General features: G+C 39.6%; 2 protein-coding genes and 1 long non-coding RNA gene across 3 annotated transcripts; all 3 read right to left on the bottom strand.

The window, feature by feature from the left end:
- Window positions 1-2,944: 2,944 nt before the first annotated feature.
- LOC118325084 (UDP-glucuronosyltransferase 3A1-like) lies at window positions 2,945-6,401 on the bottom strand. Its single transcript, XM_035657642.1, has 9 exons — window positions 6,368-6,401; window positions 6,122-6,242; window positions 5,655-5,818; window positions 5,325-5,489; window positions 4,618-4,826; window positions 4,269-4,414; window positions 3,929-4,014; window positions 3,322-3,541; window positions 2,945-3,212 (listed from the first exon to the last, which is right to left on the bottom strand). Exons 1-9 carry the CDS (start codon window positions 6,399-6,401, stop codon window positions 2,945-2,947), a joined length of 1,413 nt encoding a protein of 470 aa, XP_035513535.1.
- Window positions 6,402-8,067: 1,666 nt separating this feature from the next.
- spef2 (sperm flagellar 2) lies at window positions 8,068-22,685 on the bottom strand. The gene is made up of 39 exons (XM_035658252.1): window positions 22,414-22,685; window positions 21,909-22,011; window positions 21,550-21,802; window positions 21,095-21,265; window positions 20,703-20,786; window positions 20,427-20,500; window positions 19,626-19,830; window positions 19,165-19,353; window positions 18,576-18,763; window positions 17,348-17,519; window positions 16,862-17,084; window positions 16,652-16,725; window positions 16,417-16,480; window positions 16,241-16,275; window positions 15,712-15,815; window positions 15,296-15,543; window positions 15,097-15,169; window positions 14,840-14,994; window positions 14,475-14,663; window positions 14,138-14,268; window positions 13,863-13,990; window positions 13,525-13,663; window positions 13,270-13,407; window positions 13,017-13,162; window positions 12,849-12,905; window positions 12,649-12,712; window positions 12,326-12,385; window positions 12,155-12,236; window positions 11,888-12,010; window positions 11,597-11,735; window positions 11,232-11,304; window positions 10,882-11,038; window positions 10,672-10,778; window positions 10,161-10,343; window positions 9,894-9,986; window positions 9,384-9,554; window positions 8,828-9,043; window positions 8,539-8,661; window positions 8,068-8,285 (listed from the first exon to the last, which is right to left on the bottom strand). The coding sequence occupies exons 1-39, from the start codon at window positions 22,469-22,471 to the stop codon at window positions 8,250-8,252; spliced, it is 5,028 nt and encodes a 1,675-aa protein (XP_035514145.1). The 5' UTR covers window positions 22,472-22,685; the 3' UTR covers window positions 8,068-8,249.
- On the bottom strand, window positions 12,114-12,908 carry LOC118325085. Its single transcript, XR_004796589.1, has 4 exons — window positions 12,849-12,908; window positions 12,649-12,712; window positions 12,326-12,385; window positions 12,114-12,236 (listed from the first exon to the last, which is right to left on the bottom strand). It is a non-coding gene; the product is annotated as an uncharacterized LOC118325085 (long non-coding RNA).
- Window positions 22,686-22,803: the final 118 nt, after the last annotated feature.

The raw sequence follows: 22,803 nt of genomic DNA, 5'->3' as shown, positions 1-22,803 counted from the left end.
TGTAAAGTAACTTATTATTATTATAGCACTGAATATGCAGAATAGGGCGCATTACCCTATAATTAGAATCACAAATTCTTTATTGATCCCTGGGGGGGAAGTGTGTTCATTACAGTTGTTCTACTCACACAACATTAAATAGTACTTATATACAATACCTAACACAATATAGAAATTAATATATAGGTATATACATATAGTAAAAAGTAAAAAATAAAAATGGTAAAATATTAAAATTAATAAGAGCCTTAGAGATATAATAAGATAATAGGAGCCTATATACAAATTAATGTAAAATAAAAAAATAAATCTAAACATAAATGTAAACATATTCCACATTATTGCTGACAGAAATAAATAAATAAATCGTAATGAGTTTTAAGATTGTGGTGTTGCAGAAGTTATAGATAAGCAGTACATTTAACACTACAGACCGCCTACTTTAAATGTTTTGGGGTACAGTATGTAATCTAAAGCAACTAATAATATATTTTTTACTTCATCATATCCTCAGTTGCCTGTTTTATTATGTACACCTAGTTAAAACTAATGCAGTCTAATATAACATTTCCTACCTACGTGAAGTATAAAATGTTCACTACTGTGTCTCTAATATTGTGTCCACTCAATCTATATAAACGAGGATAGAGTTCAAATTAAAAACACCTTTTGTTATAATGCTGTGCAATTCCACCATAAACTACATCCTCAAACATCACCATACGGTTGAATCAACACCTCTCTAAAACAAAAACTGAACATTATACCCTTTGTGACAGACAGATTTATTGCAGGGCTGCTGTATTAGACTTAACAACAGTATCAGAATACATTTACATGGTTATTTAATTTCTAGTTCGGAGCAGCTATAGAATTTGGTTTAAATCCAGGAAGCCATGATTTTTAAGTCTCACTCTAAACTTTTTCTCAGGTCACTAGATGGGGCTCTAACCCACAAACCACACAGATTTGAACCACAGAATACAAAACATACAGTACATTCATGCAGTTGTACCCTCTTTACAGTATCCCCATTTGGCCTGTTCATATTAAATTAAAATGTGTATATGTATATAAAAAAAATTCTGTGTTGTTTTTAATCTCAGATTGTTGTGTTTTTGATTGTATCTTGTCTACATCCATTGCTTTATTTATTGCTGCTTTTTATGTGTGTGTATGTAAAGCACTTTAAAGATTCACATCAGAGCAGAGTTTTAAGGACTAAACGTATACAACCTTTACATCACTCATCAACTTATTAGTGATCATGAATCAATTTATTTTTGTTGATTTCATCTTGCTTTTCACTGCTGGACCTCTGTAGTAAAACAGTTTTGAACCGTCATAGTTTTAAATAAAATGTATAGATGATTGCAATTCAAACTTACACCAAAATGAAAAAAACAGAACTGTTAATTAAACACATTTACAGTATTAAAGAAGCCAAAAGTGATGCCGTTTATTACTGTTTGGACATTAGTATATGTTGTCTGTTTTATTCTGTGGTATTCTGATCACTATTTCTTTTAGCTTCTGTTTCTCCCTGTTTTGTTTAGTTTTTTTTTATCTGCTCTATGATTTTCCTATGTTCTAATTTTCATTGGTGTATTCTTCTTCTGCTTCATTAAAGTTAGCCTTTGTTGCATTTTTTTTTTCTCCCCTGGCCCTGTCCTGTCATGCTTCGGCTGCTTTGCCCTGCCTGGTGTGGATTGCGTGCGAGACAGAGGAAGACTCACTGGCACCTGCAACTGCCAGACAAACAGACAAGTGAAACGCAGGGAAGGAATGGACAGCTGAATGGACAGAGAACAAGCTGTCCTAATTGGTCATTATTTCCTTGCTAATCTATATTTTCCTCCCTGCTAACCCCCAACACAGATGTTAGGAGTCGGAGGGAGGACAGAACAGAGAGGGGGGTCCTCCAAGGACTGGTCTGATCTTAACAGTGGCTTGTGCGCTGACTGAACATTGCTGTGCGCTTTTGTGTCTTGTTTCAAAAGGGGAAGGAGACTCAGTGGAAACCAGCAGAGGAGGTTGTGGGGGTCAGCGTTGAGACTTGCAGGTGGAGCTGGTGGTTAATAACAGAAGAGCCAGTAGACCATAATGCTGCTACAAACACACATGCGCACACACACACACACACACACACACTTTGCAAGGTAGAGCACATTTTTGAGAATTCAGGTCCATTCTGTGACTCTCAGCATAATTTGTCAACGCGTGTACACAAACCAGACGAGCAAAGCAGCACACAAAAACATTCTTAGCATTCACTCATCTACAATAAACACAGTTTGCTGCCATTTGGCAACAACACAAAAGCACACAAGCAGTGCTTAGTAAGGGCGCATGTGAGTGTTTTGCGTGCATACCGTCAACCACCCCTGCTCGCAGCGCAGCCAGGTCAAAGCAGCACGGAGGTGTTGGACATTGTGGCGCTGCGGCACAAATGAGATGTCTGGTAGACATGATGGCGCTGGGAGGGGAGAGGGCAAGACACTTGACATAAGGGCTATTCCACTGAAGGAAAACTGGAAATACAGAAATGTTGAGCCACCGTGTTATCGGCATCAGAAACTGTTTTAAATGTATTGTTTAAAAACTGATATTTTTTCTTTTAAGTTAAATTTAACTTCATCATTTTAATGCTTTGCAGTATTTTGCAGCTTTTTTTATTATTATTAAGGGGAAAAATTCATTGCTTGTGTCAAAGTGAAGGTCTCCTACATCAACATGCCAGCCTGCTATCACTCTTTTGTTTTATGTATTTAAATGTGAATTTTATCAATCAGTTACAACAAGCATGGTTTATTCATTGAACACCGGCAGTAGTGTAGGTCAGCAGGAATTCATATTGGTACAGTAGACAATAAGTCCAAGATAAACAATTAACACAGACCTGAGGTATATGTCTGAAGTGTCCCAGAGGAAACGCTTAGTGCTGCTATTGTATTTTTTTGTGTTTATCCATACTGTTCTTGTTCCGACAGAAAGTCCAGCAGAGAACGACCGGTACAAGAAGCCCCAGGGAGAGAAGAAGCACCAAGTCCAAAAGGTATCTCTGGTACCATGGTTGCACCAGTGAAGCTGGCCTTAAATGAGTTCCACCTCCACTGTGCAGGATGTGCTCCACCCACTGGGTGAATCGAAGGGCTGGAGGGACAGGATTGGATTTGTGGATCCTGCTAAGGGATAAAGCTGAAGACTTGAACCTAGTAAAGAAGAAATTATAAAATAAGAAAGTGAAAGAAGGGGTAGGTAACAGACATATATGTACCCTACTGGCATCACAAATGTTGCCTAGCCACACCACCCACATACCTGATGTCCTGTATGAGTGTTTGAACAGTGGAGCTGAGCAGTTCCCTGGTGATGTGTGTGGGTTTGATGCTGAGGCCAAGTCCCTTTGTTTCAGCCCTCACCACGTTATCAAACTGGTCTCCAAACAGAGGGATTGCCAGCACAGGGACAGCATGGTACACTGCCTGCAGCAGGCTGTTTTGTCCACCATGGGTGATGAACAGACGTGCTTTTTTGTGGCCTGGGGTAAACAAATAGACAAGACTTCATGAGGGTTTGGTTGTCGTACAGGCTGATAAAACAAACAGTTGAGAGCAGGCTGCCCCATAGGTTTGGGTTTAAAGGTTTAAAAACATTTAAAAACAGGACTTCAGTTTTGCGGTATTTCTTTTAATATTACGAGGTTAAAAGGAATAAATAGAGCTGCAGTGCAGCAGTGATCCAGTCTCCTTCTGCTGCAGTCCTGGTTCAGTGCCTGACCAAAATTCACCCTGAAATTCATTGCTTTGGTCTTTCATATAGTCCACAATGCCACAATGAACAAGCCTTCTGGCAGTCTACCATATACTGTAAGCCACCTTTATGTTTGTAACAAAAGATTATGGTAAGAGAGGCAGACTGTTCCTACCCAGCAGGTCATTAAGAGGTAGCCAGTCCACAAGCCTGAGATTGGGAGGTCTGTCCAGGTGAGACGGCCATCGCTTGGGGTCATACCTGCAAACCAAACACAGCCAGTTCAGGAAATTCACAACAACAATTCATATTGTGACATTAACTGAAAACACCAAGTTCGTTTTGGGGTTGATTTCATATTTTAATGACTGTGGAAAAAATCATTGTGTTTTTCCCTCATGTATGTGTTTATAAAAAATAGAGATCTGCGACAAGGAATGTTATATATGTTTATAATAATTAATATATATATTTTTTCATTCCTTTATGAATTGTGTGTGAACTGATCCTTTTACCTCCAGAGCACCCCCTGAGAGATCCTGGAGAAGCCAGCCACCAGCTCCATTAACAGAAGGTCCACAGAGACCGAAGAGACCATTGATCCCAGGGTCACGACAATGAAACCTGCTTCTCCAAAACTGGTGATCCACAACTCAAGATCCTGAGGGATCAAAAAGGTTGGAGTATGAGCAATAGAGGAAATATGCAATGTTGAATGGCAGGATGAGAGAGAGATGGGTGTGCAAGGGGAGGAGTAAAAGTCCATAGGGAAGAAGGAATGAGAAAGGTAAAGCGAGTGAAAGTTAATTTGAAAACCTGAAAGTCTAACTGATGTATTTGGATATGTGTATCAGGAGAAGACACCTGCTCTGGAGGCGTCGCAGGTTTATTCAGCAGACCTCCCACCAGCACAGTGTAGGGCATAAGAGGCTGAGGGAACTCCAGTGAAAAGTCAGTGTTGAAGGCCCAGAGTTCAGCTCCTTGATGTAACTCCTCCAGACCACCAGGGGGTGAGCCTGACTCAAGGTGGCGCTCAGCTACTTCCTTAAATGTAGACCATACAAGTTCCTGGGCTTTGATAAAAGACACAAGACAGCCCAATATTTGTTAAAAGCCATTCAGATGTAATTCTTATAACTCATTTCTTGTTAATGGGTATTAGCTAAACTATCACCAAAAACCACTGGCAAGTTGCAATTAACACTCAGAACAAATGGAATATTAGCCTAAAACATATCAAGGAAATTGAGCAGATTGCAAAGGAAATAATACAGATTACTAAAATGAGTTGGTGTGCTCACTGTAGTGGAAGTTGTTACTTAGCTGAAGGAAATTAGTAGTCATTTCAAAGTACTAATAAAGTCAGTATAACACAAATGAGAAGAGAATGAGATATGATGACAAACAAAGTGTAAAAACTGAGTTTATTCATGATATCCAAAAATGTGCTAATTTAGAATATTAATAAGTCTAGATATTGATGAGTACAGTGTACATTGAATATGTGTCATTAAGGAAGCCAAATAAATACTCTTGACAATGTTTGATCTCCTGTGTAACACCACTCTTACCCACGGGAGCCAGGAAAAAATAAAAGAGGTTCTTTGCACGACCCCAGATGTTCATGTGGTCGGACAGCTGGGAGCTGAATACTGGGATGTAGGACACTGGGCTAGGAAGTGCGATGGACAGAGGACCGTTCATTGTGCCGGGATAGAAAGCTATATAGTCGACATCTGGAGTAAATCGAGAGAAAAGTGCATTAAAGCTGCTGTTGATTTATTCATAGCTGTTGATATATTCAATAGCATTAGCACATTTAAATACATCTGAAATCTGCAAATAATGCAAAGGATGTTATGATATAAACCAAAGTGATGTGGCTTTTACGGCAGATGTACCAAGTTTGCGTGCCAGGATGAAGGAACAGGGGTTAAAAGCGTCAAGGATGGTGATGTCGTAGTGCTCCCTCTGAAGGAAAGTTATTAACTCTTTGTCGCCCAACAGCTTGTCACACTGATAGGACAGGTGACCCATGAATTTTAGAAACATGTTAAAGTTATCCCTGAGAGAAAGAGAGAGGGATAAAAAGTAAGAGAGTTATTAAGATAAAGACAGAGAGGCAAGCAGAGTGAGAAAGAACCAATTTGATACAATAAATCTGATATAATAAAATATTTTCATCTATAATCCAAGAACGTTCAGAAGTCTAAAACAGAAACAAACTGAGCGTCAGTATACGATAAATTAAAGAGCCTCAAAATGCAAACCAGACTCAAGTCAAATATCTATCAAAATAGATTAAGTAGCTCATAAGGGCTTGTCTATTTTTCCAGGGTAACCAAGTCTCTTAAAATCTGTGTGATACCTTCCCAGTAGGAACTGTGTTTGTTGCTCCAGGAACCAGCCATTGTATTCCTGGATGTATTTCTCTCCTAAAGACCAGGTGCTCATCTGGTAACTGTCTGAACGGCCTGCATAGGAAAAACCTAAAATGTGCAGTCATTATACATGAACATTAGAGTGACTGAAACCGAGAAAGGATAAGAGGAAGTTGTGAAAAAATGTTTTTCTGTACATGTATGTTACTGTGTGTACTGTATGAACAGTTTACCTGTAATAACAGGGTTACCAAGTTGCAAGAGCATGCGGACCTCATGGCCATGCTGGTGTAAGTTATGGGAAATTTCATCTAATAACAGGTAGTGGCTTCCTCCTGGAGAAGACGAGAGGGAAAAATGACTCTGCTATCATTATGTTCTCTTAACATATGACTCAAAGTTTTAAACACATGAATTTGCAGATAATACACATACATTCTCTCACAAACTCTACAAACAACCTGTATCTATTTCTTGACTCACCAGTATGGCTAGGAGGTGCTTATTTGTCCCATACCTCTCAACAAATATTTACAATGAATATCTTTATTACAACTAGTAAACGACACTTTAACAATCACTACTCACCAATTAGACAGACAGTCAGGATCTTGGCAGACTGAAGCACTGGAAGAGCCAAAATAGAAAAAATCCAAAATACAATCCCCATGTTGTTATTAGAGTACAACACAACAACCTGCAGCCGAAGTCCTCCTAAACTAGTCTCCCAATTCAAAAATAAACTGTAATGAAAACCTTCCTGCGTGAACAACAATTCCTTGTGAGAATTTTTTTGTAATACAGCATCAAAGTTAGATCCAGTCAGCGACAGATGGTTCATGAGAACAAAGTTGTGATCCAGATAAATGAAGAATTTTCTACATAAAATCAGCAGGTCAAAATGCAGGATTAAAAACACAAAACTGAAAATATCTTTTCAGGTCCTGAAAGTCTTCTTTTCGATCTCCGTCCGAGCCAGGAGTTAAGTTTCTTCTTTACAGTTTTCAGTGTCAAGCTGGTAGGGGATGAATCCCAAATCCTTATTTAGTGTACCTAGAATGTATCCAGGATGCTTTGTCTTGCAACAAATAGAAAAGGTCCAACATTAAGGCGCTGATTTATTCCGTATTATTAAGGAGGTTTTGGATGCAAGTCTGATAATATGATTCGGTCTATATGAGACATGTGTGTGGCTCTGTTTTCTCTAAAAGTCAGACACTGAGAAGTCCAAGAGCCCTGGACCTGCAGTGATAATGAAAGGGAGGGAAAGAGAGAAAGGGCGGTGGGTCAGGGGGGTGTGGGGGTTCCCAAAGCCCTCGTATCAAATTAGACAAATGTTAACAGGAGTTACTTTCTCTCAAGCCTACAGACTGAATGTAACCCCTTCTATCAATACGTACAGGAAAGCAGATTTTATTATTTGATAATGATGACACACAGACCTACTTTTGATTAATAATGCATTAATAAATTATTTTGTTTTTAGTAACAAGAAAAAGCTAGCTACCAACCTTGATTACTTTATCTATATATGTCCCTATTTCTTAATTTTTTAAACAGCATGCACATGAACTTAATTAGTCAACAGGCAGCAGTGACAGCTAAATAGGGTAGCTGCAATAACTGCTGAATGGACTGTGATAGGGTTGTGGGTGCCCTGGCAGGCAGTTGCTGGCAAGTCAGGCTTGACATGTAGGTTATCCTGGACAATGCGCTCATTGTAGCCACAACCAATGCTTTTCTGTGTCAGGGAGGTCATTAGAAAAACAAGTCAGTTAGAAAAGCTGCTGGAGTGTATCAGGAAAAAAAAGCAAGTAAGAAGGGTAAATCCTGCCATCATTGATGTTATTTTAAGTTATATCATTCCAACCTTCTTCAGTTACATTTCTACATACTGAAACAAATTATGGTTGCACATCTATTTATTCAATACTGAAGTAAGCAATACATTTCATCAAACATTTCAAACATAAATGTAATGCGAATACTTCAAAATATCCAAAGCAACATCTTTTGTATTTCCTAAATGAAAGAGGTATTTGTGGTGCAGACAGCAGTATATATGTACTGTATATGTCTTATCCTTTAGGAAACTGTCAAGCTGTTGGCCTCTCCTTACTCCCGATGGGACAGTAGCACTCTATGAATGTCCTGAGACACACAGAGACAGAGAGAGAGAGAGAGACAGAGAGAGAGACATTTGAGAGATAAATCAAGGTTAACAACAAGAAAGGAAAGACACAACTGTGGAGATAGAGAGAGATGAAAGATGAAGGTTAATCTTTATGTAGGTTTTTTAGATAAAAAAAAGCAAGAATATGAATGCGCATGATGGTGGACAGCAGAGGAGTCTCAGCTGACAGAGAAACAATGATAAAACAGAGGAGTCTACGTAGAGACTTACGATGAGCTGGTAGTGTGTTGAGGTCTCCATCAGGCCCTGGATGAAAGCATGCTGAGAGAGAACGGAGAAGGGGACACCGTCCTCAGGCTTATAGCCCAGCTCTCTGAATATATGCACCAGGTGCTAGAAGCCAGCAGAGATAAAAAAGTATTAACTTGAGAGGATTTTTTCTGGGGCTTGGCTGTACATCTTCTTCTAGATTTAGTCAACCATTTCTTTCCTTAAATAAATGAACCAATCGTTTCTGTATTTCCTTAAAAGCCCAGTTTAAACTATCACATGGCTATACCTCAGTGTGCTCCTCCCAACTCAGGCAGCCTGGAGGAAGGGGGCTGTCATCTTTCACCTTGGTGACGTTGTGGCAGACCACAGCAAGAAGAGCAGCGATCGACACGTTCTGCTCGCCCAACGAACAGCTTGATGCACCTGGAGTCCCTTCTTCCTTGTACTCTCCATCAAGTTCTGCGGGGCTGAGCTCTGTAGCTTCCTCTAAACTGGGCATAGACTGTATACACAACACATTGTCCTCTTGATGCGCAATACTTTGTATGGAAGAGAAATAATATCACTCACGTTTCATTCCAAAACAAATTAGCCAGCCAATAAACATATGCTGTTACAAAATCATTGTTGTCATTATTGAAAACAACATCACTGATTTCTGTTATTATTTCTATTATAATTCTGGACCATCTTAAAACATTGGTGCCAGAATATATATATGTATATATATATATATTTATTTATTTATTTTTTACTATAGAAACTTGAGAAGAAAAAGTGCTTTTGCAGTGAATTGCAAATGGGTATTGCATTCGCTTTTCTTTGCACATTAATACACTCACCTTGACAAGGTGGCCCAGTGAGGAGAGTTCGAGATGTTGCCCCAGCACCACACTAAGTGCTCTGATGAATCCCTGTCTAGGGTTGGGGTCGGCTGCAAAGTATTGTAGCATGTACACATAGTCCAGTCGAGGGGGAGAGAAAGAGTGGTCCGCAAACAACTGGAAAAAGAACTAAGAAGGAAGAACAGATTCAAATGCTGATTTATTTATTTATTTATTACTTGCAGTGCAGTTAATTTCAATACTTTGAGCTTTTCAAACAAAAACAAATGGCATTGTGATGACTGCACCCTCTTAAATTTAATCTCTTACAATTATGTCCCAATAAGATAACACTGAAAATACCTGAAAAGTTGGGTAAGACTACCTTTGTGTTCTTTCATTACTTTTTTTTCTTAATTCTTCTTATGTCTTTTATGTTGTTTGTGTACCATGTAATTTCCCATTTCATGAATAATAAAAGTTTACTTTGTCTTGGAATTAAGTTGTCTGGCACTGCAGCTAGTTTACCTTGCGCAGGTTAAATAGACGGTCGTAAGGTAGAGGCTCAGAGGGGTCCTCAGGGACAGGCTGGACACTCTCATTGGAAAACCACAACTCTGTCTGGTGGGAAAGGAGGAAAGAGGAGCAACTTAAACTTTTCTTTTACATTCAGGGAGCTGCAGTTTTCCCTTTTAACTGTATAAAGTATACACTATACACTAAATGTGTGTTGTTCCGTAGACTTAAACATTTAGATAGAAGGATGTTTGAGTTTGTGTGTGTGAAGAGACTAACTTGTAGGTACTGTTCCTCGTTTATATAGCCTGTGTCCCCATTATCTGCTGCCTTGAAACGTTGTAACACAACCAGCAGCTGTGTTAAGGAGGGAAATGGCCAAGGGAGGGCAGCACTGAGCAGAAACTGACGCCAGTCTATCAGCTCATATTGGTCTGTTAGCAGAGATACAATCTCCATCAACTGGGGATAAGAGAGAAAAGGACAATTATCCTATAAGCAATGTAATATCTATGTAATGTATTTTATTTGGTTGTTTAGAATATGCAAGTAACTGGACATTACGGTGCAGGAATGTTTTGTGTATTGCTTTGCTTTCTCTGGCACTTTGCTATAGTCAGCAGAATGCTTTTCGATTATGTAGTAATTTGGTTTTAAAACTTTTTGTCAGTTGACTCAAACTGTTCATAAACTGTAGCCTTCTTGTAATATGTGGTCTTATGGACTAAAGAGAAAAGAAAATGATGACCCAACTTTGTGTTTTTAGACTCAGGAATACTTTAAAGCGTACCTGTGTTTCATTCTTGTCAATCCAGGGCTCAGGCAAGGTGTTCTTGCCCAAGTTAACAGAGGTGATATCCCTAAGCAAACTGGAGAACCCTGAACTGGACATGAGGCCTGAAAGTCAGAAAGGAAGAAGAATGATCAATGGATGGATGGATAGCTGGATAGCAGCATTAATAGACCCAATCACATCACAACTTGTCTCCCCTATATGCACCTGACGGAGCAACAGTGCATAGCTGTTGGTGGAGTGACTCTAGCTGAGTGATGGTCGGGGTGGACTGTGTGGGTTTCTCCAGAGCAGGTGGACGGGGAGGGGGAGGCAGGCTAGCCACCATGTGGCAGTCTCCATTCAGGTAGAAGTCAGTATATTCCTGGAGAAAAGAATATGGAGAAACTTAAAATAGAAAGAGTGAGGTAAAAAAGACTGTTCCAGACTGGAAAGACAAGTCAGATATCATCTTACAGTTACCCTGCAACTAAAGGAAAGATGAGAGAGCTGCCTTGTAACCAGTGAGCACCTATTCTATTAGTCACTATTAATACACTTATAAAGTCAATACGTACCAACACAAGCTGATTCTGCAACTTAGCACCAGCCTCTATGTGGTGGCCAACCACTTCTGATAGTTGTTCAATACTAGAGAAAAGGAGACAGACACAGATGAAACCCCAGCCATCTTCTAAAAATTCTCTGACCAGGCTTAAAAATGGCTCGATCTAAAGAAAGACTAAAACCACATTTCTTGTTGTTATGCATTATACATTTTTAACTAATAATTCCAGAATAACTCCAGAACACTTTAAGTGCTTTAATTTATTTAGCTATATCTTTCATTTACTGTGACCAACAATTCAAAGCTGGCTCTATATGCACGTGTGACACAGATCATATCGCACCATACATAACCCACACTCATACTGTACCTTACCTCTTCATTTCTGCAACGTAGTGTGCTTCTAACCACTTCTTCATGCTGCTTGAGGCCTGTTCAGCTCTGCTTTGCAGGGACTGCAACCTCAACAGACCCTGTCCTTTCACCAGCGCTATGCGCACCTTTGCTGCATTTTCTGGAAAACACACACAATGAATGCGTGTGTACATATTACAAAACATGCATGAATACACATAACAGCAGACTCGCCTGTATGTATATATCCTCCATATAACACAGTTTGAATTAATAATATGTTCTTCTCTGAGTGTGCGTGTGTGTGCATACCCTCATGATCCAGTGCAGCTGCATATTCTTTGTGTATTTTGTTTTTTACTTCTTGTTCATGAGTCTTCTCTGAGTCTTTGTCATCAGCAGCAGGACTGGGTGCTGGAGGTGGGGATGGTGGACCTGGAGGAACAAGAGTAAAATAAGGATGTAGAAGATCTACTGAAACATACAGTACATGCATACAGGGCACATCTCCATAATTGTCTTCATGCATGCCTTTTGTTTTTTTTGCTGACTGCTTCTCTTTTTCCTTTTTGTTTTCACTTGCAGCGGCCTTCGCCCTCTCCTTATCTTGTACTCTTTCCTTGTGCTCTTTTGTCTCCCTCTTGTGGGCTTCTGCTAACACCTAAACACACATATAACCAGGGTGAAAAAAAAGTATATATACCTCCATAATATGCTGACGCAAACTCACACATACACACACAGCATTACCAATTTGCGGATAGCTGTGAGTGCCTCCTCGTAGTCGAAGATCAGTTTCTCATCGGGTGACTAGAGTTAACAATGAACAGGGTCAATATCTCTTACTATAAGATTGTATATCAGCATATCACTATCAAGTACAAACTATATTTAAAATCATTAAAAACTAAAAACAACAACAACTAAAATAAACAAGGATAGCAGTGTATATAATATCTATGGCAGTAGTTTATGAGTAGATAGCAGTAGAATCTAAAATAACAAAATCCATCATTGATAAATACTAAAAAAATCAAAGCTACAGAGAGGCAGGAAATCTGATTTGACAAGACCTTGACAGGTTCTGTATGCCCCTGGCCTTTCATCTTGGAGGCCCCTACTGAGGAGTCAGGGTGTCTGGGGAGGAGGGGAATACGGGAAAAGAGGAGGAAACTGTTTATGAGTGTATGTGTTTGTGCTGTGGAGTATTTGGACTGTGAGGAAACATCTTTCAAACAGACCGGAGAAAAACATGATAGTGCTTCTCCCTTACAATTTAGTTTTCCTCTTGTCTTCTCCGTCATCAACACCAGCGCCCACTGGATCAGTACTGGTGGAACAAAATAAATCTTTCACTTTCTGCACTCATTTTCCTAAAACTATTTCATTTTATTATCTTGTATTAACATGGTTAGGTTGAAATAAATAGATTGTTTCTTGCCTGTCGTCCTGATCCTTAATCTCTGGGGAGTCCAGTAGGGGAATACAGACAAAGTTGGAGGATAACTCAGGCAGCACAACACTGTACATGCTCAAATAGTAGACCTTAAGAATACAGAGAGTGGCATGGAAACGGTCCAGCTCCACCTATGCAACACAAACAAGATTATGGTAAATCACACATAGAAACCTACATAATAAAGATAAATAAATTAAAAAACATGTTTGTTGTTACATAGAAGCAGAAAAGTTACCTGTATGAGTACAGAGTGGTGGTTGACGAGGACGGCAGTGTGGTCCTCCAACCAGCCTTCACCCATGAGAGCATCTCTCTCTTGCTCATCCTCCTCCTTACGTTTGTCACTCATGTCCCACAAACGTTCACACAGTTCCTGGAAATAACAGAATAATGCCATATATTCTATATTTTCATTGTAAGCAGGTATTTACACTATTTTCCTGATCATTCAAGAATATTTGTATTGTATAATATTACAAGTTCTTCTCACATCCAGTCTCTGATGTAGCTCTGCTTTGGTTTCCCCATCTTCTCTCATATCATCGGGTATGTTGTTGAAGTCCTTCTGCCACTGAGTCACTAACTCCTGCTTCAAGTCTGGACGCCCCAGGTAATGTTTGTACTCCTCTCTACAGACACAAGGAACCAGGTAAAACTTACATTGTAATAGCTTTTCATGTTATCAGACATACAGATGTAAGAATTTATATAGAGAGATTAAATAAAAAAATATGAGAAGATATGCAAACACTGAGTTATGCGCTTATCTGTTCTTAAAGTACATGAAATGAACCATGGTCACATTACTTACAAGACCTGGCAGAATACCTGATGTTGTATAGGTGATGGTTAATAACGGTGCATTGTGAGCGCAGCTGCTGCATCACGGTCTTCACGTTGTTCACATAAGAATCACACACTGTGTCCCAGTGGGAGCACAGGTACTCTGGGATCTCCTAAAGATAGAGATGTGGAGGGGAAGAGATGAACAAAGCAGAGCCATGGGAGGAGGAGAATAGGGAATGATGAAACAAAACAAGACATTATGTAATATGTTCCAACAACAATAAGCAAAACAAACATAAATAGAAATTGTGACCTACTGGAGGAATGGGTTCATTGACATAGACCCAGCTGGAAGAACCTGGGCGGGAAGAGGCAGAATCAGGCGGGTTGGGGAATGCCTGAGAGTCCTCATTTGTCATTGAGGAAGTTGATGCCTTCCTAGAATGCCCTATTGAGCCAGAAGAAAATTATACAATCATCACGATAACGAAGTAAAATAAAATCCTATTTATTCTCTGAGGACCATCAACATGCCATGATGTTGATATCATGTATAAAATCCTCTCTTTCAAGCAGAATATTTTTGTGACCAGAAGTATATATATATATAATTACAATTAAAACACTTAATCCACAGACTACTGATTAAGTCACCTCTGGGGGTGTGTGTGTTGGACTTGGAAAGTGACTTGACGCCTTTTTCCTCATTAAAGCTGGAACAGGACTCTGTGGGGCCAGTGGCTTCGTCTGTGAGGGCTGTAGGTTGGTCTACAGGTGGAAGTGTGGCTGAGGAAGAGGAGTCTTGAGCTTTTCCACTGTCCAATACTACATCTTCAACAATAGCTGATAAGGGAATATATCAGAATATTGTGAGTAAATATTGTTTCTTTTAAGGAAAACATATGGTCTATCATACAAATAATGTAGAAACAAACAAAACTTTATACCTGATCTTATGAGGCAAAAAATACATTTGAGTGTAATAACATTCATGTAATACTACAATGAAAGCCAGTTACCTTCCGGTGTTTGCATCCTAACTTCCAGCATGACAGACTCCACTCTTGTGTAAAGCTCCTCCTCGTCTACATCTGCATCAATATGGACCAAAATGTTTTGCTTTCCACCAAACCATTTCTCTAGTTTCGGCCAAGTGTCCTGAAAAGCTGTGATCCTTCAGTGGGGGAGAAGGATGTCACATATTAGACACACAGTCATGCAGTAGCAGTAATGTGTACACATCAGTGGAGCTTCTCATTTCATTCTTCTTCTTTACCTGTGTTGAATCTGTGCCAGATACAAGGTCTTGTCTGTAGGATCTGAGGCTGCAGCAGCAGTAGTATCTGTATCTGCACCAGGTTTGGGAGCATGAGACACTTAGCTGGTTACTCGTATAAGTATATATACACACACACCATCTAACAGATATTTTTTGGTGCACACAATTACATTAAATTCCCACCAGAATAACGCACCTGTCTGATTGAATGCATGTCTGACCACACACTCATCTGGGATATCCAGCAGCAGAGCAAGGTCCAGTACAGGAGCTAAGGGTGGTGGAGTTTTAGGTGGATTAGGATCAGCAACAAGGTTTGTACTGCTGCTTTCAACGTCCTCCCCTTCATCTACAGAACCACCCAGGGCTTTCTCTAGCAGGTAAGCCTGGGTGATGTCCACAGGAAAGCCATCCAGGATCCAACCTGACCGAGCTGGAATCTGCCTAGTAAAGACACAACACATATTTCACCGTCTAGAGAGTGCTTGTGGGGTTTATTTTGTTCACACTGTATATATAAGTATAATTTTAAATATACTTGTATAATACAATTGACTAAATGCTATAAATACAGTATACAGTATTTTATCGCAATACAGGTTACGTGCTTACCTGATAGCCTCTACTATAATGTCCACTAACAGCTCATTAGGGATGGCATTGCCTTTCCTCAGCTCTTTTTCTGCAGCTGCTCCCTGCTTGGCCCGGGTAGATAGCTGGATAAGGGACACATTATTTCCTTTGAATATTTGCAATATTGTTTGTTTTATGATTCTTTTAAATTCAGCAATTCATACATAAAAAGCTTCTTTTTTGACAAATTCAGTGTTTTCTTCTCCCCGATCCTTGGCCACTGTTCTATTAGCTTTTTGGTTGTTTTAACTGCATTAAACAAGGCTGTTTGGCAGAGAATGAAGGCTCTAGCTTATGTTCAGGCTTTCAAAGTTTATATGTTAAATAATAATCTAAACTTTAAAAATAACAATTTCATTTAGTTTTCCTCACTGAAATGAGCCAACCCCTGTGAAGCTTTGGCGACCCCTAATGGGGGTCCTGACCCGAGGAACCACTAAAATCAGAATATCATACATGTTATGTAACAACACACAAACACATACACACAAACAACACTTACTCTTACATTACTGTCTCCACTTTCCTCTGGAGTGTCAAGATCTGAAAGCAACAAAATTACAAGTGACATCAAACAAGCTGCTGTGTGAACATACAGTGCATTTTTATTCCGAGCATGTAAACACACCGTGATGTACAGTACAAATAGCATAGAAAAGGATCATGCTGCGTTCAGTAACTGACCAGGTTTCAGTGATGTGGAGGATGTGAGCAGTTGCTCATTGTTTTTCTCTTCCTGCTCTGTGGCCTGTACATTTTGTAAAAAAAAAATAGTTTAAAAGGTGAAATATCTAAGATCATGAGGACCTTTTAAGTTCATGTGTTTATACATTTTGGCACCAGCAGGTGGGACTAGTGAGATTTTATGGTCCTGAAAAATCATTTTAAAGCAAAAGTTACAATACTGTATCTGACTAACCTCCTCTCCATTCTGGTAAGCATTCAATGCCTCCTCGATCAGTGTGTCAGCTGATAAGACATAGATGCCATGGGCTAAAGCAGAAAACAACACATACTCAGCAATAAATAAGCCATACAATCTTATTCAACTACTGCTTTCAATAATTTAGTGTGTATAACATTGTCTGTGTGTATGCTTGCATCTGTGTTCCCATTGCAACTTATGTACCTTCAGCAATCTTGGCCAGGCAGGTGGTCTTGCCAGAGCAAAACTTGCCCAGGACACAAGCCTTGAGGGTAAATGAAGGAAATGAAGTCGAGGAGGATTCCATGATGGGTTGATGAACAATGTTCCTCAGCCGCAGGACAACGTGTCCAAGAATGTTGTTGTTGGTCAGGGGTAATTTGGTCTTCCCTGCTTCCTCTGGCCATGCCCACTCCCCTACCATGTTCTGACAAACATAACACACAGCTAAGACAAAGAGGATCTTCAGCATTCAGACAGCTCAGGGCTTCAGTTCAGGGACAATTCAAACTTTATCAGTGACAAAAAACGTAGCAATGTTTAATACTATGACTGAAATCAGCATTTGTTTGAAAATGTGGGTTGACAAACTTACAAGTGACAAGTTATTTAGCCTAAAAAGATGGGCTACATGCAAGTGCGCTGGCAAACATGATTTCTAAACACACTGCACTCCTGTTTTAAACTCACAGTGTATTCATTATAGTCCTGGTTGTTGAGTATCTCCTGCTTCTTAAGCTCTACAGGGTCTAGTGGGGTAGAGAACTCAAACCCTGGCTGGCGGCCCGTTATCGGCTCATAGAGAGGCAGACCACTGAACAGCAATTCCTTCCACTCTCTCATCAGCTTCTCTGGAATCAAACTGGACATGACAGCAGAAAAATGACACAAGGTCAGCTAGACTTAATAAGTGGAAATGTGGCTAAAATGGAATCTGGACCACACAGTCGAAAATGGTTTGACGTGTTTAGACTACTCAATTTACTGCTTACCAGGCAAATAACTGTACTGTCCAAATATATTAAAATATATATTTTGGATTGAGCCTGAAAATGATTAAACTTAATTAATTTACCCATGGTTAACTGATGTAGTGGATATGTAAAACCTAGAACACATACAGTTGTGTGGGCAGTGCATGTCTGTGGAAACAATGTATTTGATGATCAGAAGAACCAGACAGGATGTTGACATCTCCTGATTTTATTTGACCACTGGTCACTTGTACAAAAATGTTTGCAATATTGGTAATTTGATCACAGGTTTTTGTTTCGCATCTGAATTAGCACTGCACCGCATTGCTTCAGTTCATATACATGAAAGATTTCAGTCCTCAGTCAGATATTAGATTGTCAATGCTTTCCTAAAATACCTTTTAATGATTTCCTGTAGCAAGAAAGAAAAATCAATGAAACAATAATGAAAGACAGAAACAAACCAATACTTAAAGGACATATTTGCCCATATTTCCTTTAGTTGCTCCTGTAACTTGTAACTTATACACTCATTTCTGAGTCTATTTCTTCTGAAAGAAGAAAGCTGCCTAAACTTATTCTGAAATTAAAAAAACTTTGATATTATGATTTGTGCTTGAATGTGAACTTTTCAAGCATAAATAAATAAAATTGGCAGACGTAGCAGAGGTCCAATCTCTCCCTTAATCCCATCCCTCAGATCATGAAGTGGCCAAAGTTTACATGTCTTTACAACTACATTACATTCAACTCTTAAAATTAGATTACTACCTTTTACAATCATTTCTGAAAATTATACTTGGTAACTACCAAGAGATGCAATTTGAATTTTGAAATTTCTACGTATTTATTAATTGACTGACCAAGAGGTCAGTTTGAGGGTTTAAGCCCAAATATCGTATGCATGTTTCTACTGCATCATTAAAAGCAACTGTGTTACGTACTTCCCAGTGAGCAGTCGATATTCTCCAATCTTGGTGGCCAAGTCCACAATTTGCTCCAAAATGTTCTTGCAGCTCGCAAAGTGCTTCTTGTATCTGCTCTGTGCTCGCTCAGCTGCAATCCTGTTATAGAATTCAAGCTCCATTCTGATCTCTTCAGCACGTTCCAACTTAGCCTGCTGAGCCAAAGCCTGTACCAGGCCCCGGTCAGAAAGATGGGATGAGTGGAGAAAGCATGAAATATTTTACATGGCTCTGCCAATCACCACTGTTAAAGTAAAGTAAATATAATTAAAGTAATTGAAGATGAAAGATGTTACACTGGTCATTTATTGTGCAAAACATATAACTACTGTAGGTATTTTTGTGGAAAATATAAACACAAATTAACACATAGATTTTTGTAATCAGTAGATTACTGATGTTGAAGGTTGCAGAAAAAAAGTATTTTAATCATTTTTACCTATTGGATATAACAATGGCTTTAGCTTCCCAGTTTACCAACAGACACTATTCATAATATCACCGATACAGCCTAATACAAAGCGACAATAGAGAGGATTATTCTTCGTCCTTATTCATCCTATCTCACCGCCTGCCTCTCCAGAGCTTCCTGGAAGTCCCTCTCTCTGCGCTGCTGGTACTGCTGCTCTCTGAACAGGCGGTTCTTCCGGATTACCTCCTTCTGCATTCGCATCTGAAGGAGCTGAGTTGCCAAACGCTGCTCCTGCTGAGTCTGACGTGTCAAACGTTTTACCAGCTGCTCCTCTCGCCCTGCCTCCTGCAAAGGTGAGGCAGAGGTGGCTGGTAAGACAGCTGATTGATTTTGGGTTAAAATGACAAATATCAAATAACAGACTGTGTGAGTTTGAACAGAATAGGATGTGTAAAATTGAATTAAAACTTATTTTCCATGTGGTCTACAAATAAAATGGATAGATGACTTGACACAAATAACTTGAGAAAGATTCTTCAGGAGGAGAAACACGGTACTGAATCAATTTGCAAGTCTCTTGAGTGGATCTCAGTTCTCAATGAGAGGAGAAGTTTCACCTCTTGGGCTTCATGGGCCTTGAGCTGCTCCACAAGGAATCTGCCTCGTCTTTTCTCTCTCTGCTCACGAGCTACAGCATTCTCCTGCAACCTCTGTCGGATATCCTGTATATACTTGCTATTGGATTGTAAAATCAGCTTAGCTCCACTTCCAGGCACATCACTGCTACCACCAAGGGGTAAATCTCCGGAGCAGGGCTGACCACTAGAAAGATTCAAATTACATACAGTATAAAGTCATTGTTCTGATGTATGAGGGTAAATATCTCAGCTCGATATAAAACTCCATTGAAGGTGGGGTAAGTGATTCCAAGTAATGCAGTTCTAATCCAATACAATCTTTTTTTCAAATTTTAGCGAATATCTCGTCACAGCCTGCTAGCTTTGTTTGTATGCAGCCCTGGCTCTGTATATGGGAAACAAAGGGGATTGGACCAAACCACACAACACTGACTTGTTGTTCCGTGTCAGGTAACATTAAATGATATTGTGGACATTGTTGTTGTGATGTTAGCTTTAGTAGCTGGAGAGTTGGGAGTATTGTTGTCTGGAGAAAACCATCTTGTCCTCTCGGCATGTTAGCTGCACAACAGCAACTTTAGAGGCAGTTTGCAAACTGACAACATAGCTACATTAGTTACATTACTTGCTGTGTTGTTGTTAGCAGCATGTCATGGTATTTCTCATGGTATTGGATTTCTCCAGAATCACTTACCTCACCTTTAATACATACATTTACATTACAACAGCATAATCCTTCATAAATACAATATTGATTGTCAATATTTCCTCTTCTCTCACCTTGAGGAGGAAGCAAAACCATAATTAACCTTCTTCTTGTTTGTCTCAAACCGGGCTATTTCAGTCTGGACCGTCTGCAGGGATGAAATGAACAGACATTGTAATAATACCAGAAAACAACCAAACTCATGCCACTCTTTTGTTCTCAATGTGGACATGTGTAACAAATGTGCAGGGAGAAATTGTTGAAATTATTGCATGACAATATCCTTAGAAGCCAAAAATGAAATTTCTGTGTAAGTAAATTATTACATTCTTATTTTTTGTGCATCACACCTGTGCATGTTGTGCTCTGCGTTGCTGCTGCTGTTGTCTCCTCTTTAGGTTGAGCTGTGAAGTGTAGGGAGGTGGCTTGGGAACCTGGACAATAGGGGCCCGGTTATAAGTCATGATGTCATTTTCAGCTTCCAGTGACACATCCGCAGCTACAACATACACACTTCCCCACTGTTAGTAGCATGACTTTCCTTTATTCCATCAATAAGCAGCTGAGGTTCATCTGCAGGTTAATCACTCAGTACTGGTACAGTATGATAGTAATGTCCAACACCAAAATACTCTAAAGAGTGTGACTGTGTGACATGTGAGATGAGAAAAAAATACATAAAAAGTACATTTGATAAACATGTAAACTGTTGACAGCCTTAAAGTCTGGTCATTACCAGTACCTTCTCAATATTCTTTGTTCTCTGGATGTCCTGGACTTTGAGTTGTCTCTTTGGCTGGATAGGATGGGTCATCACAGACCTGTCGTTCCACTGTTGGCATTTTTCCTCATAATGCTGAGAAATCTTCTGTAACTTCAGCTCTGCATCACGTTTTACCACTTGATGCAGTCGCTATATGAAAAGAAAGACAATGATTCTTGAAAATGCATGTATTTGTAGATACTGATGTTTTGTTAGACTAATAATGTGAACTTCAAACATAAGACATATTGAAAGACTAAAAAAGCTAAAAGACAGTGAGAGTTGCCATATTTCACCATACAGTTCTTCCATTATTGGTAAAGATCAAGACAACTTCTCTCAATATTTTTCTACAGAACAAAACATGCTGCCCAAAGACATAGGCCCCTAACCACATGCACATACTACACATACATCTATGCAGGCCCCCTTACATCAGAGTAGATCTCATGCTCTTTTTTGTGCAGGCCGGCATTGGCTGCAGGCAGCATGATTTCCATCACTGTCCCACTGATTTGTGCTTTCTTCATCTTCTCAAGAGAGACGTAGAGTTGGTAAAGGAGGCGTGTGGCAACACCCTGCTTCTCCTGCATCAGTTCCTGGGCTGTGTTTATGTCGAAAGAGATCCCCAGTAACTGCAGTGTAGGCTCAAGGCGGGTAAAATTATTCAGTTTGGCGATGGAGGTGCTATGAGAAAAGGTGTGATTAACTTTAATAATTATGATCACTTCAAATGAGCAGGGGAATTAAGCAACATAAAGGAGCAGATATGTAGAGAGAAAGGGCCACTTACTCTTTCTTCATAAACATACTGAAGTCGTTCTGCAGCTGATATTTATGCAGAACCTCCCCAAGTAAGTAACCACTGGAGAAATTCTTGGCAAAGGTCTTTGGGTCTGTGGAGATGAACATGTGATCATTTAGGCAAAATTACATAGTTTTAACATTTTGCAATGTTGTTTATGGCTTAAAGAAATGTAGGACAACCATCAAAGTAGGTTATAAGTAGGTTACAATAGTTACGCAAGTTAGGTTTTACTTTTATTTACCCAAATACCCAAGTATAAAATACTGCTGTTCATAATATCTCCTACTAATCAATAACCCTTGCCTGTGTCGATAAGTTAATCATTTTTTAATCAACTTTGATATGTAATTACATTCTAAAATAGCTCTTACATTGCTAGCTTTTGTAAATTCACGTATTTTTCCTTTTAGGGTGCCAAAGTAGTCCCAGTTAACCGAGTTAGTGTTAGCATTATTAAGCCAGCAGGAAGCCTGTAACTATAGTCACTTACCAACAGCTTTTGAGAGCCGGAGCTCCTCGTTCAGCCACCTGCACAATATATCCGACATCTTCTCTCTTCTTATTCCAACTCAAACATATACTACCCAATAATGTACATATTACTACCAGTTAGGTAATAGTGTGACTCTTTAGCTCGCCAATATCGGCTGGAAAAAGTCATGAGCGGTTGACATTTTATGTTGACGTCCCAGTGGGGCACGGTTGCCATGGTGACACGTGAACTGGGTTTCCCGGCGTGCTTCAGGGGCGCACTCGTGAGAGAGGGCGGGTCCAGCCGGCCCTGGATCAGTTTTTCATTTCTGCACCCAAATGAAACAGGGAAGCGCTGATGGAGAGAACTGATCCAGAAACGGTACAATTTTACACTAAAGAAGGTCAG

Source organism: Morone saxatilis, unplaced genomic scaffold, assembly GCF_004916995.1.
Source record: "Morone saxatilis isolate NCDOM2014 unplaced genomic scaffold, NCSU_SB_2.0 Contig16, whole genome shotgun sequence".
Taxonomy (NCBI): domain Eukaryota; kingdom Metazoa; phylum Chordata; class Actinopteri; family Moronidae; genus Morone; species Morone saxatilis.
This window is presented reverse-complemented; position numbering and strand designations above follow the sequence as displayed.

Coding starts and splice junctions, on each gene's coding strand:
- LOC118325084 (XM_035657642.1), bottom strand. CDS start 6,401: ATGCTCTTGCAACTTGGTAACCCTGTTATTACAG. Junction 5,819..6,121: donor ACACAGTTCCTACTGGGAAG/GTATCACACAGA, acceptor TCTTTCTCTCAG/GGATAACTTTAACATGTTTC. Junction 4,015..4,268: donor TCTCAGGGGGTGCTCTGGAG/GTAAAAGGATCA, acceptor TTTGGTTTGCAG/GTATGACCCCAAGCGATGGC.
- spef2 (XM_035658252.1), bottom strand. CDS start 22,471: ATGTCGGATATATTGTGCAGGTGGCTGAACGAGGAGCTCCGGCTCTCA. Junction 9,044..9,383: donor CACTGGGCCACCTTGTCAAG/GTGAGTGTATTA, acceptor TTGTGTATACAG/TCTATGCCCAGTTTAGAGGA. Junction 8,286..8,538: donor CAACACACTACCAGCTCATC/GTAAGTCTCTAC, acceptor TGTGTGTCTCAG/GACATTCATAGAGTGCTACT.